At 35.1% G+C, this 16,898-nt stretch overlaps 1 protein-coding gene and 1 pseudogene across 1 annotated transcript in view; both read right to left on the minus strand.

Moving 5' to 3' along the window:
- The window catches only part of LOC106877351 (peroxidasin homolog), a 142,284-nt gene that overhangs the window by 37,394 nt on the left and 87,992 nt on the right, over positions 1 to 16,898 (minus strand). The window contains exons 7-8 of the mRNA XM_052967102.1: positions 4,636 to 4,753; positions 2,340 to 2,509 (exon numbers count right to left, since the gene is read on the minus strand). Coding sequence (XP_052823062.1) covers positions 2,340 to 2,509; positions 4,636 to 4,753 — 288 coding nt within the window. The remainder of the gene's footprint in view (positions 1 to 2,339; positions 2,510 to 4,635; positions 4,754 to 16,898) is intronic.
- On the minus strand, positions 14,751 to 14,912 carry LOC128247755 (U2 spliceosomal RNA; annotated as a pseudogene).

Consider the following 16,898-nt stretch of genomic DNA (forward strand, 5'->3'; position numbering starts at 1 on the left):
AGCATGGAAAGCGGACGTTAAACGATGATGATGATGATGATGATATACCGCCTGACTGGCCTTTGTAGGGTTTTCGAGTGAGATCGTTGCCAGTGCCCCTGGACTGGCTCTTTGTGCGGGTGGCACATAAAAGACACCATTTCGAGCGTGGCCGTTTTCGTGCGGGTGACACGTAAAAGCACCCACTACACTCTCTGAGTGGTTGGCGTTAGGAAGGGCATCCAGCTGTAGAAACTCTGCCAAATTAGATTGGAGCCTGGTGTTGCCATCCGGTTTCACCAGTCCTCAGTCAAATCGTCCGACCCATGCTAGCATGGAAAGCGGACGTTAAACGATGATGATGATGATGATGATGACATATAGCAGCATGTATATATATATAAATATATGTAATAGGAATGTTATTTATACCAAATTGGTGGTAAAGATGAGACTATCATCATCGTGTTTTTTCAACAACATCAGTGAAACACAACTTCATAAGAAAAAACAACTTAACATGCTATTTACAAAAAAGGTCAGTCAAAATAATACCAGAAATAGTGTACTGATGATTTTAAGTACAAATATATCATTATTAAAACTACCTAAGCTAATAAGTACAAATATATTATTATTATTGTTATAAGAATGTAATATTGATTCTTTCTTTACTTAGGCACCTGGTCACACTTTCAATGGGAGCAGCTAGTTTCATGTCTATATATGATATTGAATTTCCAGAAAAACATCATTGTAAGCTGAGTAATAGTGGTGAATTTTATTGCTAGAGGTTAGTCTAAATGGGAGTTTTTCAGAGAGAAAAAGTTTAAAGTTAGTCATAATTAGAAAGAAGATGGAGGAAGTTGGGAGTGAAGTGGCACATAGTTAACATATGAATGAATTTATTGTTCATCTTTTACATGTTTCAGCTGTTGGACTGTGGCCATTCTGGGGCATAATATAAGTACTGGCGTTGATCTGCTGACTAAAACCATTCAATGTTTTTAGTACAATAAATTGACCCCAGTGTTTTTATTTTATTTAAGCCTGATACTTATTTTATCAATCTCCAATGCTGAGCCTCTAAGATACAGAAATGTAAGCAAACCAACACAGATTGTCAAGCAGTGGTGGGGGACAAACACAAATACAAACATGCACACACATATACATGATCGGCTTCTTTCATTTTCCATCTGCTAAATTTACTCAATAGGGTTTGGTTGGCCTGGGGCTATAGTAGAAAACAATTGCCCAAGCTGCCCTGCAGTAGGACTGAACTCAAAACCATGTGATTGAGAAGCTAACTTCTTACCACATAGCCAGGCCTGCACTACGAGCCATGCCTTGTGGTTCAGAAGAGATTATTAATACAAAAAGGAAGAGGATTGGTGAAGCACCATTTGCATATGATATAGAAAATCTTTGAGTAACAAAGCTGTCAACCAAAATAATAAAACTGAAGTACTTTTCATAGCTGGAAAGTTTAGCTAGAAGGTTTGAATACTTTACTGTCAAAAGATTACCTAGTACCAAAGAGAATTGTAGTGATCTTTTGTAGTGTTCAGTTCTAGCCACTACTTTCTGAGGTCACTATTTCCTTTGATCCTATTTGGGTTGATAAAATAAAGTACCTATGGAAATATTTACTAATATTTACTAATATTATGAGAATCCGAAAACATTTTTTGGTTTGCTTGTGTTTTAAGGGCATATGAAAGTGTAGGCACCAATGGCCATTGTACATTGTATGACTGAGAGAAGTAGTGCCAAAACTCAGCAGGTATTACTAACCTTGAAGGCATATGACTTAGTGGTTAGAATGTCAGGATTACAAATGTGAGGTTGTGAGTTTGATTGCCAGACCAAGCTGTGTGTTGTATTCTTGAGGAAGAAACTTTATTTCATGTTGCTCCAGTTCACTCAGCCGTAGAAATGAGTTGCAACATCACTGGTACTAAGCTGCATTGACCTTTGCTTTTCCTTTGGATAACATTGGTGGTGTGGGGAAGGGAGGCTGTTATGCATGGGCGATTACTGGTCTTCCATAAACAACCTTGTCTGGACTTGTGCCTCTGTGGGGTACTTTTTAGGTGCAATCCACGGTCATTCATGTCCAAAGGGGTCTTTACTTTATTATTAATTTTGAAAGACACAATGATGGAACAACACCACAGAAACACTATAATTAATGGGATAACTGCTATAAACTGAGTTCTAAAACCATGCAACTATGCGGGAAACAGACAACTCTATAAGAGATGAAACATTGCAAGAGAACAAAGAGAACATCACAAGATTCAGTAAAGTTGGATGCACAGATGGGTGGAAATGCTTTATAATTAACAGCAACTCACTACTTGGTAAATCTGATTGTAACCGAGCTGCCCTGGAAAATGTCTGACCAACAGAATTACTAGCCACACATGTATAGGTTCCACTATCAGATTGCTTAATGTTCTGGATCATTAGCCGTTTTAAGGTGTCACCCCAAAAGATGATGGTTGCTGATTGAGTAAGAATTTCTCTGTAGAAAAGGAAGAAAAAAAAGAAATTAATAACAAGGAAATAGAACAGTTAATCAAGGATTTGGAATTTATTTTAAATGTTTCTTAAAATGTGCAGTTTCCAGTACATTTTTTTATAAATGTCATCACTACACTTCTATCGTAAGCTTTGAGTTACACAATATCTGCTTACAAAGCACCCAAAATAATAACACATGCATAAAAACTGGCTACACACACACACATACACACACACACAAACACACACACACACACACACAGAGATTTGTTGTAAAGAGAAATAAGAAATATTAAAATTAAAATGCAATTTTGACAGACAAAAATTTTGGTTCATAGTTGCAAACTCTTCTAATTAACTTAGTTTCTATAATCATGCGTTCAGTCATCCATAATGGCTAAAATACTTTTGCAACTTTTTAGAACACCACTATAATTCTCTTATTTTCTCCTTAAGCTCTGTGAAACCTTGAAACCGGTGCTCAATTCTGTTTTTATTGTTTAAAGTAGTTGAGAGAAAAATTTCCTTCTAGATCAGCCACAAGTCTACCAGAGGTAACATCCTTTGCCTGACAGATAACTGTCAGGTAAAAGGCACCAGATCATTTGGTTTGTGGCAATGGATATTTCTCCTGATATAAGTAGCTGTTTGCTAAACAAGCAGCTAATTGCTGTGTTCTTTAGAATTGAAACAGTAACCTTTTAATAGCAGAATTAAATTTCATGACTATTTTCTATAAATGATGTTAAATATCTACCATAAACATGGTATTTTCTGCAAGTCATATTGCCTTGATGAAATTGATGTATTTCAACAAAAAAATAGTTTCAAACAAAAAAATAGTTTCAACCCCACTGCTTAACTGGTACTTATTTTATTGACCCTGAAAGGATGAGAGGTAAAGTAGACCTCAGTGGAATTTGAACTCAGAACATAAAGCTGGAAGAAATGCTGCTAGACATTTTGCTCAGTGAACCAACAATTCTGCCAGTTCGCCACCTTGGGAAGGAAGAATTATTAAGCTGTTGAATACAATATCCATGTTGTCACTATAAATTTATAATCTAATTCTTTCAAAAATTATTGAATAATTACAAATAATGCCAGACCAAGAAAACAAGCAACAACAACAAAAACATAGTACATAAAATTTTCAATAAAGCAAAAAAAAAAAAAAAAGTAAAGAACACTGAATTAACAAATATCAGAGATAAGCAACAAACAGTGAACCAACATCATAGAATATGTAGACTAAAAGCTTCCTGTGTATCGTAGTATAGACTGGTGTACATAGAAAATATTTAATCTGATTTGTGCTCAAAAATAACTACTATAGGAACTCTATAATGTAATTCACTACTGACCAGAAAACCTCACACATTATTAGCATGCTTCAAAGGGAGAGAAATAAAATTGAAATACAGAGACCGAATTATGAAGACCAAGGCGAAAGTTATAGCCCAGTTGATCCGTGACAAAGTAAATCTGGATGCGATGCAGTTTAGTTTTGTCCCTGGAAGAGATACTACAGATGCAACCTTCCTAGTGAGGCAACTGCAGGAGAAACACCTAGCTAAGAATAGACCACTGTTCTTGGTTTTTGTTTAGTTGGAGTAAGTATTTGACAAGATACTACATTCAGTAATTTGGCAGGCTTTGAGGGAGCTAGGTATAGATGAAGGGCTTGTGCAGGTGGTTCAAGCTATGTACAAGGATGCAGTAAGTAAAGTGAGAGTCGGCAATGACTTCAGTGATGAATTTAGCAAGACAGTAGGAGTCCATCAAGGACCGATCCTTAGTCCTCTCCCAATAATTATAGTCCTGCAAGCCATCACTGAGGACTTTAAGAATGGCTATCCATGTGGATTCCTATATGCTGATGATCGAGCTGTCATAGCCGATTTTATAGGGGAATTAGAAAAAAAGTCTGGCATGGAAACAAACCTGGAATTGAGGTGTCTTAAGGTAAACCTGGCAAAGACAAAGGTTTTGGCAAGTAGGAAAGAAGACAGGATCTTGGTACCTTCAAGGAAATAACTTTGCTCAGTATGTAGAGAAGGGGTAAGTATAAAATGCTGGACCTGATATAAGCTATGGACACACAAGAGATATAGATGAATATTTTACCCATTATGTAACCAAGAAATTTCAGGTTCAGGATCGCCAGTAGCAGCACAGGTAAACACCATTGAGGTACCTATCTCCAGCTGCATATCTTCTGGTTCCACAGTAAACACAGGTGCCCCTGAGAATGAAATGGAAAAAATAAAAAAATAAATAAAAGCTCATCCTTCCATTAAATTAGCTGAGAGAAATATGCAAGATAGGAATTCACAATTTAATATTTTGTTTCATCCCCACTTTGAAATTTTACATAAATGAAATAGAAACGCTTTGAAAAAAATTATAGTAAAATAAAAAAGATATTTTAAGTCAGAATTTAAAATTGAAATTTGGCTAAAACCGGAAATCCAAACATTCAATTCTAATCAACAAATATAATTGCAGCCTTTATTATTGAACTTTTGCTTCATAGCCAAGTGGTTATGCTATCTGCTGGTGGTTGAGATGCTGCAAAACTATCTATGATCTTAATGTATTAGAATACATAGTGATATTGTTAGTTTGTAGCAGTAACATGTTTATAATATGCTATTTTGAATGATTAATTTAGCCAGAGCTTTCTAGTTTAATTAATAAAGCACTTACACAGCGTGCAACAATAGGTTTGTTAAACTCCATTGGGAAGATCTGTTTACCCAGTGCCAGTTCTCACTGAGTGAACAACCAGCTTAGTACAAAAGCCTGCATGCATGCACACAAGCTCTCTCTCTCACATGCACACACACACACAGACACACACACACACACACACATGCTCACATATACATATTTTAATGTTAAAGCAAATTCTATCCAACCCATGCAGACATGGAAAAACGAACACTATGATGATGATGATGATAAAAATGACTATAAATTTGTGCTAGAATCAAAGAATCACAATAAGAAACACAGGGCATGATGTAGACCCTTAGCTAATAGTAACTTTTGTGTCACAGCATGGAAGAGTAATCAAAGCAAGCTTAATAGAAGGAGACTTGTGATCGAGGCATGTCAAAATAAACTCAATTGCCCTCTGAAGGCCGGAAAGCCACACTAGAATTGTATCCAATAGAAGGTGCTGAAACAATGGGCCTGAGATTTATGATACAAGGTAGAAAGCTTAGTTGTTATATTTGCTGGGAGTAAAATATACCTTAGAGCTGAATGCCTAAAAGAATTGGGAAAAATTAAGCAAAAACAAAGAAAAGGAAAATAATGAAGAGCAACGAGATAAACAACAACATACTCCAGTTTCCAGAGTAACACCAACCAAAACTTGAAGTATAGCAAAGGAAATATTTTTAGGCTCAGTATGATATATAGTTGAGAAAATACCTTGTTTCCTAGTAGTAACAGTCTGCAGTACCAATCTTTCATCATATAATGAGGAAGAAATATTTACAGATGACTATATAGAAGGGGGAAAAAGTGGAAATGATCACAGGGAAAACAACAAAACAACAAGCTTGGGTGAAGTGGAACAATTTCTTCTAATTGGCAATGAAATATCTCCTCAAAAATAAAGAATAAAATGTACATGAAAACAAACAAAGGCCTACCATTCTTCAAAAGTCAAACAAACAGTTAATAGACAAAATTAGACATCTGTGATGCCACAGAAGTTGGAATGATACAAAAAACAATTAGGTTCAGAATATAGACAGCATGCAAAAAATAGATTACTATTAAAATTAAAATTGCATTATATTGAACCTAAAAGATAAATCCTCATGATGTTGGTGTTTTCAACTCCAAATATCTCAAAAAATGCTTAATGAGGCATTCACTTGCACTCAAGCACAATTTGAAAAATGGTTAAATGAACAGGGTCCTGAAAAATCCAGAAAAATGTTCATGTCCAATTTCTTTAAATTATATTGTGTTTGAATTATCCTGCGCTATTGTACATTTTTCAATTTATTTGCATGCAAATATGTGTGTATGAATACATATTAGTATGTGTGTGTTGTATGTGCATGTGTGTACATATGTGCAAATATGTTTATATATTTATGTGTGTATTTGTATGCAGATGTAAGTATATACATGTGTATGTCAGTGAAATTTTTGATAAATCCTACCATATATTGTTTTCTGTCTTTTATCCTTTTCCTTTATAATTTGTAAACATGCTTTTTCATATTCCACATAATCCTTTCTTTCTTTGTAACCCCTAGTGTAAATTTTATATTATTCTATAATTCTTAAATCTCTTTGGCTAACAAAGAAAAATAATAATAATAATAATAATAATAATAATAATAATAATAACAACAATAATAAATAATAATAATGACAGCAACTACTACTACTACTACCACTACCACTACTACTACAACATGATTGTTCAAGCAAACAGATGTCTCTGACAGAGTGCTAACAAATGAAATATAACATGATTATTTATTGAAAAAGGATTATTTTTTGTTTCCTGTTTCTCTATCTAGAATATTGACAAAGGCCTTCATATTAATTAAGAATCCATTCCAATTCCCTGGGACAGAACAAGGTTTGTCTTGATATTGTATTATTTAGCTGTATATATTCCTGTCATATGTTATTTCCAATTATTTACTCATATTACATGATAATCACTTCAGAAAAAGCAGGAAGAGGTACTTGCTACAGTGAAGGTGGCAGTATCTTCAAGAGTGTAAACAAACATGCTCTCCCTTTTCCAAATAATTATCTTCAAACAGAAAAATAGATTTTAAAATAAAGAGATGCAGAACTTACAGCTACACAATGAAAAACATACAAAAAAATTAATAGTGATAAAACATTAATTTAAATTTGAAATAAAAATGACACATGTTTTGATCCATACTGATTTGAAAAGCTCAAGGAAGATGTAATGTAATGTGAAGTTACCTTCTTGGGTCATGCTGATTCATAAGGGCCATTGCAGGATTACTAATTTTTGCCAGCTGAGTGGACTAGAGTATCAAGCTCAAGGACACATGTTGTCCAGTCCAGGAATTGGAACCACAATCTTATGATCATGAGTCCAACATCCTAACCACAAAGCCACATGCTTCCATTCAAAGAAGATGGATTTTTACTAGAAGTGCTAACAAAAATTTGCATGCATCTAGGATAAGCAAGAACGTTTGAGAAATTGTGGTCTGTTATCCTGAAATTTGGCTACCTTTCAAAATCTTTGAACAAAAATTTTGCAATAAAGAGACTCTTATAAGTAGAATTGGAATTGCACATATTTCAAACTCATCTTTATATAAATTAAAGTTCACATTGCACTTGTGGAAAGTCATGTAAGAAGTAGACTTTTCTCTTTTTTTCTTTTTGCTGTTTCAGTACCTTACATATATGAATATACATTGCATGCATCTGCATACTCAAGTTTGTTCTTAGCTTATAAATATCTTTTAACCCTGTTGCTTATTCAAATCAGACGTAAAGAACATTCAGTAAGACGAAAATAGTTCTTCCAACTATAGCGATATAGCCTGAAATAATTAACTACATCAACCCCAGAGCTCAACTAGTACTTATTTTATCGACCCTGAAAGTATGAAAAGTAAAATTGACTTAGTGGAATTTGAACTCAGAACATAAAGCTGGAAGAAAGGCTGCCAAGTGCTTTGTCCAGAACAGCTTGCCACCTTTTAGTAAGTTAAAAAGTAAAAACTCAATAACACTCCATGCTATCAAATAAGACACTCGAACACCAACAATATTTTGGTTTTTACAAATATTGTGGATCAGTTCTTTCATCTGCCTAAACTCCCTGGAGATCAACTGCAGATGTGGTGTGGCTGCCAGGATTATGTACTCCCTATTGAAGCTCCTTTGGCACCATTGCTCTATCTCCTGGAAGACAAAACTCCATATCTACAATGCATCAGCCTTCTCCATTCTCACCTCTGGATCAAAATTGTGGCCTTCATGAAGACCCAGGCTAAGAGGATCAATGACTTTGATAACAAAGCCTTGAGAACCATTGAGAACATCAGATGGTACCATCAGGTTTCCAACCAAGAATTGCATGTATGCATGCATCAGTCCACAGCCTTCCACTTCATAGCTAGTATGGACATGTCCTTCCTCTTCTGCTAAATCATCCTACCAGGGTTTTATTCTCCTCTTACACAGTAGCTGTGGGCTGGAAAAAGCCTCATGGCAAGTCTCACACCAGATGGTTGGACATGATTGGGGAATATTTCCAGAGGCTCAGAGTCACAGTGGAGGATGCAGAGGGGCTGGCACTGGACCGGCAAGGATAGTAAGCACTGGTGAACCTGGTTGGCTCTATGGATGATGACATCTCTGGGACCACTCACCTGGGATGACCACAACCTTATCAACAAGAGTATGAAGCAAGCAAACAAGTAAGCGAAAGGAACTCATTGATCTGAGCCACCACAAGGAAAAATTGGGGAGATATACGTGAAGTATGTCAAGAAAGACAACACCTCCTTCTCTCAGAAATTTATCTAGGATACTGTGAGTAGAAACAAACGTCCTTGTTTTTCAAACAATGGGAAAGGGTTCCATATGCCCACCAAAGAAGAGCTGGAGAGAGACTTGTCCTATGTGTGGAAGGACATGTGCTCCTTTGATGAAAGCAGAACACATGAAAGTGTGTGCCTTGTGTTTAAGATGAGGCTGAGATAAGAAAACAGACACATGCACTACATACCTGACCAGGACATAGGGAAAAAACAGATCAGAAGGGTCATAGTTAGACAGACTTGTTTGACCTTTACAGCACAGTACAGGCAAGAAGCACACATGAAGGTGACCCATAGAAAAATTATTGAGGGAGGTTTCTATGGGTATTCAGACCCTTGAAGACTATGAGATTATTCTAGAATCATACTCTATTGAGAAAGAAGAAAGGAGGTCAATCTGGTGGTGTGGGGATGAAAGAAATTTTGGTAATAAAGCCTTGTGCCCAGAAGAAGAGGAAAAGCAAATGAAGAAAAATAGGTATTGATAGCAACAGCAGCAAACCCCTGAGGTAAAGGCCACTGCTGCTTCTGCTCTATTACTCTTTCCAGAGTACCACTGATTGCAGCTCCAAGGACCATGACAGGTAAGTTCTCCATCATCACTTCACTGTAGAGGAAGTTCACCATCATCAATTCACCACAGGAAAAGTTCATGGTCACCAATTCACCATTTTTTTCTCAATAAAATAGTTTTTAACTATTAATGGTGAGATACTATGGATATATTTTCTCAGTAAACGTTTCTTGTGGTGTACTTTCCTCACGGTGAACTTTCTTCATGGTAAATTTATGTCGGTGAATTGATGACAGCAAACTTACCAGTAATCCCAAGAACAGCCAGAGATGAAGCAAAAAGAACTGAAATAGCCTCATCCTTAGCAACCAGCACCAAGAAGCCAAGAGAGTTTTTCTGTTTTAACACAGAACTGGCAATTCTACTCCATCAGCACAAAACTGGCAGTTCCACTCCTTCAACTTGCATCAATGAGATGGAAGGTGGAGAACAGAGGGAAATCACAGGAGAAAGTAAAAAAAAGAAAAATTAAAGGTTTTAAATAAATAAACAGAAAAAATAAAATTTTTAAAAAGCAGTGAGGCAGACTGAAAGCATGTTGGTTGATCATAGGTAAGAGGAAGCCTGTCTGTCTGCAGTACTTAAGCTTCATAGCTATTTGGATCGGTATCAACAACCTCATGGATTTAATGAATGACCTGAAGAAGAACAAAAGGAACACTGTGCTTATCAAGAAGGAGAAGAGAGAATGCTTCACCTACAAATTAGTGTTGATGAAAATCACACTAATACTCTAGCAACAGCTAAAGTTAAGTCACTCAAAGAGGTGAAAGTCCTTGTGGCTTAGCCAAAGCCTGAATATGCTCATATAGTAAGATAGTTGAAGGTATGGAGAGCCCTGATCATCTCTAGGTGGCATCTTCACATCCTTATGGGTAGATAATAAACTCATATTTGTTTTATATACTAAATTTTTAACCACTTTTAATATATTGGCTTCAAATTTTGGCACAAAGCCAGCAATTTGAAGGAAAGGAGTAAGTCGTTTACATTGACCCCAGTGTTCAATTGGTACTTATTTTAACCCTGAAAGGATGAATGGGAAAGTCAAACCTGACGGAATGGATGAAATGCCACAAGGCATTTTGCCTGGTATGCTAACGCTTCTGCCAGCTCTCTGCCATAACCAATTTTAGTATATTTTGCTATGTTTCTTACCTCCCCACTCATTTCTGTATTGTATGCATATGTTTATCCCAATGTCTTGTAGCCCTCTTTTGTCTAGAGTACATAGTATTGTATGTATGGGGCCAACATGACTGATAGAGAAAAGATTATAATTAAGCCAGTGAACTATCAGAATCGTCAGCATGCTGGACAGAATGCTTAGCAGCATTTCATCTGAGCTAAAATGCAGCTGAGATTGACTTTGCCTTTTATCCTTTCAGGGTCTATGAAAAAAGAGCACCAGTCAAGCACTGGAGGCCAATGTAAATGACTAGTCCCTTCTGCCAAAATTTCAGACCTTGTGCCTATAGTAGAAAGGATTGGTGCCACATAGAAAGCACCCAGCACACTCTGTAAAATGGTTGGTGTTAGGAAGGGCATCAAGCTGTAGAAACCATGCCAAATCAAACTGGAACCTAGTACAGCTCTTCAACTTTCCAGCTCTAGTCAAACTGTCCAACCAATGTCAACATAGAAAATGAACATTAAACAATGATTATTATTATTATTATTATTATTTTAAGGTAGTGTTACAGTGATTCCCTACTGTACGCATTAGACCAGCCTTTTTCCCCTCCCTTGGCTCCAACTGACTACCCAACCATGTTAAATCCTTCTCTTGTCCCCTCACTCATCAACGACTGTATCATCTTTACTACTATTGCTGCTCACCCTCCAACTGTTCTGCATCCCTCTATCTTCTCTATGCAGTATTTCATCTGCCGTTATGTTCTGAGTTCAAATTCCACCAAGATCAACTTGGGACTTTTATCCTTTTGGAGTCGATTAATTAAGTACCAGTTAAACACTGGGGTTGATGTAATTGGCTGCCCTTGTGGAAAAATTTGAAACTATTATTATTATTGTTATTTTATTTTACTTCTCAGACCTCTCAGTCTTACTTCTAGTTAATTCTGTGAGAGCAGACAGCAACCTGTTATCAAAAGTCTCACAAGGTTTCTCAGGGTCTTGTTCTATGAATTATGAGACTTGGTACCTTGATATTACGTATTGTGAAAGATACTGAACACCTAAGTACCAATCTCAAAATCGTCACTGTCCCCAGTAGAGCAGTTTATAGAGCATACTCTAACCTCATGTCAATTCCAATTTCTCCAACATATTTCTCGAACTTGGTTGTTAGTATTCCAAGTGCTCCTACAGCTTCTGGAATGAGTTACATCATCATCATCATCATCGTTGTTGTTGTTATTATTATTATTACTATTTATAATTCACTTCATACATGAAAGTAAATACAATATAATCATAAATCAATCCAATGCAAGAGTGTCATAAAACTAATACTTCTCAAGGTCATTGACAATACATAATTCCAAACTAAGTTTTAGGAAAATAAACAGGATATTAGACAAATTAAGAAGCAAATTCTTAATGGTGTATAATTTTGAAATATTTACAACATATAATTGTTCAAATTCAGGGATTAGTTACTCCATTTTATTTTTCTTCAATTGGAGGGAAATTAAGAAAATTATGAAAAGAGACAAAAAAAAAAATCAAGACTGAAACTGTATTATATTAAGGAAATTAGTTTTGGAGGTAGTCAAGGTAGCAGAGAGGGGTAGAAAAAGAACAGCATTATTAAATTTTAAGCATCTGTTTTCCTGAGGTCAAGTCTAGTTATTATGCTATTGAAGCATTGTTTTACATGCTGGATGCACTTCCTGACACTAACCCATACCTGACTTTCAAGTAAGGGATCTCTTATTACACACAGCTTCAAAGGCATGAAGTAAATCGGTGATTTATTGAGAGGAGAAATGTCAACAGCACTTCTCAAATGACATGAGTTTCGTAATACACACGCACACATTTATCAAGTTTCTTTTCACATTCTGTCAACTAAATCCATTCACAAAATTTTGGTTGGCCCAGAGCTATAATAGGAGACACTTTCCCAAGATGCCACACAGTGGGATGGAACTTAAAACCACACAATAGGGAATCAAACTTCTTAATCACAGAGCCATGCCTTCATCTATTGTCAATGGGAAAGATCCCTATTTTTAAAGAAGGAAAAGTGGAGGACTGGCAGAATAAGTACTGAGATGATATAAAAATTTTCAGCAACTTTCAGAGAATCAGAAACCACAAGATATAGCATAGTCACCCTTCACAATCAATATGACTTTGTAGCTTGTATCATGCTTGTATTCATTGCTTTAAGTGTTTAATGTAGTTTTTACAAGTGAACATAAACATACTCACAGACCTCTCACTTTTGACCTAGTGGAACATTGGGGATATGACATCTTCAAAGAAAGAAGCCTGCAACTGTAGTGTAGAGTCTGGCACAATGGGAAATTAATGTGTCTTACTAAAGGACACAAATGCTATCCAGTGCAGGAATTGAAACCTTGACCTTATAATAACAGGCCCAAAATCCTCACCATTTGGCCAAGTGCTTCCATAAGAGACAGAGACAAGATCAATATTGGGCAAATGCATGAAGAGCTTTGATGAGACAACAGTAAGAAACAAGGGCATTAGTGTTGGCACAGAGTGGCAATCTCTTGTTCATGACCATTATGAATTTTAAAGTTTTGTCAAAATGTATGGTGCAAGACATTGTAGATCTTTGGCTGGGCTAAAAAGTCACATTCGATCACAGCACCGTTAAGTTAAGCTTCATGCAATGGCCATACTCGATAACGAGAGGGCAGCCATCATGTATGTATGTATGTATGTACACACACACATATGTCTTTGTTTATCTTTTTCTTTCACTTACTTCAGTTACCAGGCTGCAGTCATGTTGGGGCCCCACCTTGAAGAACTTTAGTCAAACAAATTAACCCCAGTACTAATTTTTTTAAAGCCTGCTACATATTTTATTGGTTGTCAGGTGGTGGTGAGAGACAAACACAGACACAAAGACACACACATGCACACAGATACACACACACTCACACACAAAAATTGTTAATCCAAATAAGTGAATGATTAGAAGAAATAAATTGGAAAATGCACAGCGAATATATGAATATATTAGAATTAATTAGAATTTAATCATATTTTAAAATATAAGAATGCACTTTATAGGTTTCACATTAGTTTTGTAAAAGGGCATAGTTTACGGGGTGCTGTCAGGAATTATGTCTATTCAGGCTGTTGTCATAAAAATAGCTTGCTTTTAAAGAAGGAAAGTGGCTCAGAACACTATCTGTTAACGCACAAACTGATTGTTCAATATTCATGTATTAAGCTTATGTGGTAGTCGCACAACAAGGTCACATAAAAGCTTCTCTCCATTGAATTTGTCATACAACAATTAGAAAAGAGAGATATGTATAAGCCATATAATAATTGTTTACATAAAAATGTTATAGACAATTATTGGTCATTATTCTGTTGAAAAATAATGTTATCAATTAGTGCTAGTTCCCTCCTATTGAATATGTTAAAACATATCCTTTCTTTGTTAACAAGGTGTGGGGTAAGATAATGAGGTGTGGAGTAAAAAAGATAGATGATAGCTGCTACATGAATTTTAGTTTTCTTAAGAAAATGTAGACATTTTACAATAATTAAATCATAGGAAAAGGAGAATTGTGTATTACTGATGTCTTTTTCAGCAGTGGCTTGTATTTTTTGATAAAAGAACTTTTTAATTCTTGTTTGGTATGGAGTATTATCAGCACATTTATAGAATGGGAAGACAAGAAATTTGGGAGATTTGGCTTTTGCACATGTGTCCAGATGTTCACTAAGTGGAAATATATATATACGACAGGCTTCCTTCAGTTTCTGTCTCACAAGGCTCCACTCACAAGGCTTTGGTCAGTGTGAGGCTATAGTAGAAGACACATGTCCAAGGTGCCATGCAGTGAGAACTAAACCCTGAACTATGTGGTTGGGAAGCAAGATTTTTACCACATAACCATGCCTGCAGTGCATATGGGAGATGGGCTGAATCCTGGAAGTACTGCAATACTTGGCCAACCTAACTTTTTCTAAATATCAGTTTAATATCAATGATCCCAAATAGGGACTGCGTCAGATATTAAGCTAATAAGAACAGATATTATATTTTGATCTTAGCCAAAAGGCTGAGAAGTAATGTGTGTGTGTGTGTGTGTGTGTGTGTGTGTGTGTGTGTGTGTGTGTGTGTGTGTGTGTGTGTGTGTGTGTGTGTGTGTGTGTGTGTGTATGTGTGTGTGTTTACTGTTTCCTTGCCTTGACATTGCATGACAATGTGTGTCACTATCAAGCCAGCAGTGTCCTACATTTCTAATATCAGAAAATATCGCCTTACATGGTAACTGGTGAAGGCTTGCAAAAAGAAGAGCATTTGGCAATAGAAAATTTGCCTCAACAAATTCTTTCTGACTCATAGGAGCATAAAAAAAATGGACCATTAAAATGATGATGATGATAATATCATTATTTCGATCATTATTTTAACATCATTATTTGTACCCTTTTGATATCAATCTGCCCAAAACTGCCAATGGTTTTACGATACAAATTTTCTGTTTTTAAGTGATTTAAATTAAAACCTTTCAACAAAATTGCACATTAATTTACCTTTCAAAGACTTGCTTAATAATGACAAAGTTATTTTACTAAATTCCTCATTACTTTCAAAATAAATTAAAACAAAGTCATTGTATTTAAACAGAACTATGGTAACAAAAGAGTTAGAGAGAGAAACAAATTATTATTTTAAAGAAATATTTATATTAAAGAGGCAGTTTTTTAATAATATCAATGTAGTGTTTGGACTGTATGGTCTGTATGGCACAAATATTGATTATTTTTCACAAGGAACAAGATTGATTAAGAACTAAAATTCAATATATTATTGACTCAGTAGGAGGAGGTAACAAGTAGTTAATTCAAACCGGAATGCAGAAGGAAACCGAATAATCGAAAACCTTTATTTTAATCCTACAAATTTTGATATATTTACATGCGTACATGCACACACACACACGCACACACACACACACACGCACACACACACACACACACAGCTATGTGTGTGTGTTGGTGTTTGTATGCATATAAATATATCAAAAGTTGCAGGATTAAGATAAAACCTTTAGAATAAAATACCAAGAAGAAATATGTGGGATGGAGATTCACTGAAGAAGTCACAGGACGTGTGATGAAAGATTTCAGACAAAGGACACTAAAATAAGAACAATAATAAATCAGAAGTGAAGAATGAATATATAGTGCATGTGCTTATTTGGCAAAAATAAAGCACCATCCCAAAATATAACAATATATATATATATATATAAAACAAAGACTGGAAAGTTTGGTATATTTTTAATTTCAGAGTAGACGTTTTATTACAGTATACAAAATAAATTATGGATATAAATATTAATAACAATAATAATAATGATGATGAGTTCAAATTTTGGTACAACGCCAGATAGTTCAGGAGAAGGGATAAGTCAATTACATCGACCTCAGTGCTCAACCAGTATTTATTTTATTGACTATGAAAGGATGAAAGGCAAAGTCGACCTGAGTGGAATTTGAAGTCAGAACATAAAGACAGACAAAATACTGTTAAGCATTTTACCCGGTGTGCTAACAATTCTGCCAGTTTGCCACCTTATTATGAATATGAATATTAATAACAATAATAATAATAATGATAATATGATAAATATAATAAATTCATAATTTACAAGGACAAAGTTTAGATTATAAGCCCTTCTATATATATATATATATATATATATATATATATAATTTATATATATATATTATTTATATATATACTGAAAATGTAGAGATCTAATGGATACAGATTAATTTATTAACATTTTCACCTACAATTGTTTCATTTCTCAACCAAAATTTAAATTACAAAAACATATGAATATATAATCTTGTATTTAAAAATAACTTGTATGGAAAATCACCAGGGTGTACAAATATAATAATAATATTTGATATTTTATGATATTTTATATAATATATTCATTAAAGGAATATCTCTTCAAAATACAATATATTAAACCACTGTATCTTGAATAAAAAATATCCCTTTAAGAGGTCTAAATATCCTCATAGTGACTATATAT

This window comes from Octopus bimaculoides, chromosome 4, assembly GCF_001194135.2.
Source record: "Octopus bimaculoides isolate UCB-OBI-ISO-001 chromosome 4, ASM119413v2, whole genome shotgun sequence".
Classification (NCBI taxonomy): domain Eukaryota; kingdom Metazoa; phylum Mollusca; class Cephalopoda; order Octopoda; family Octopodidae; genus Octopus; species Octopus bimaculoides.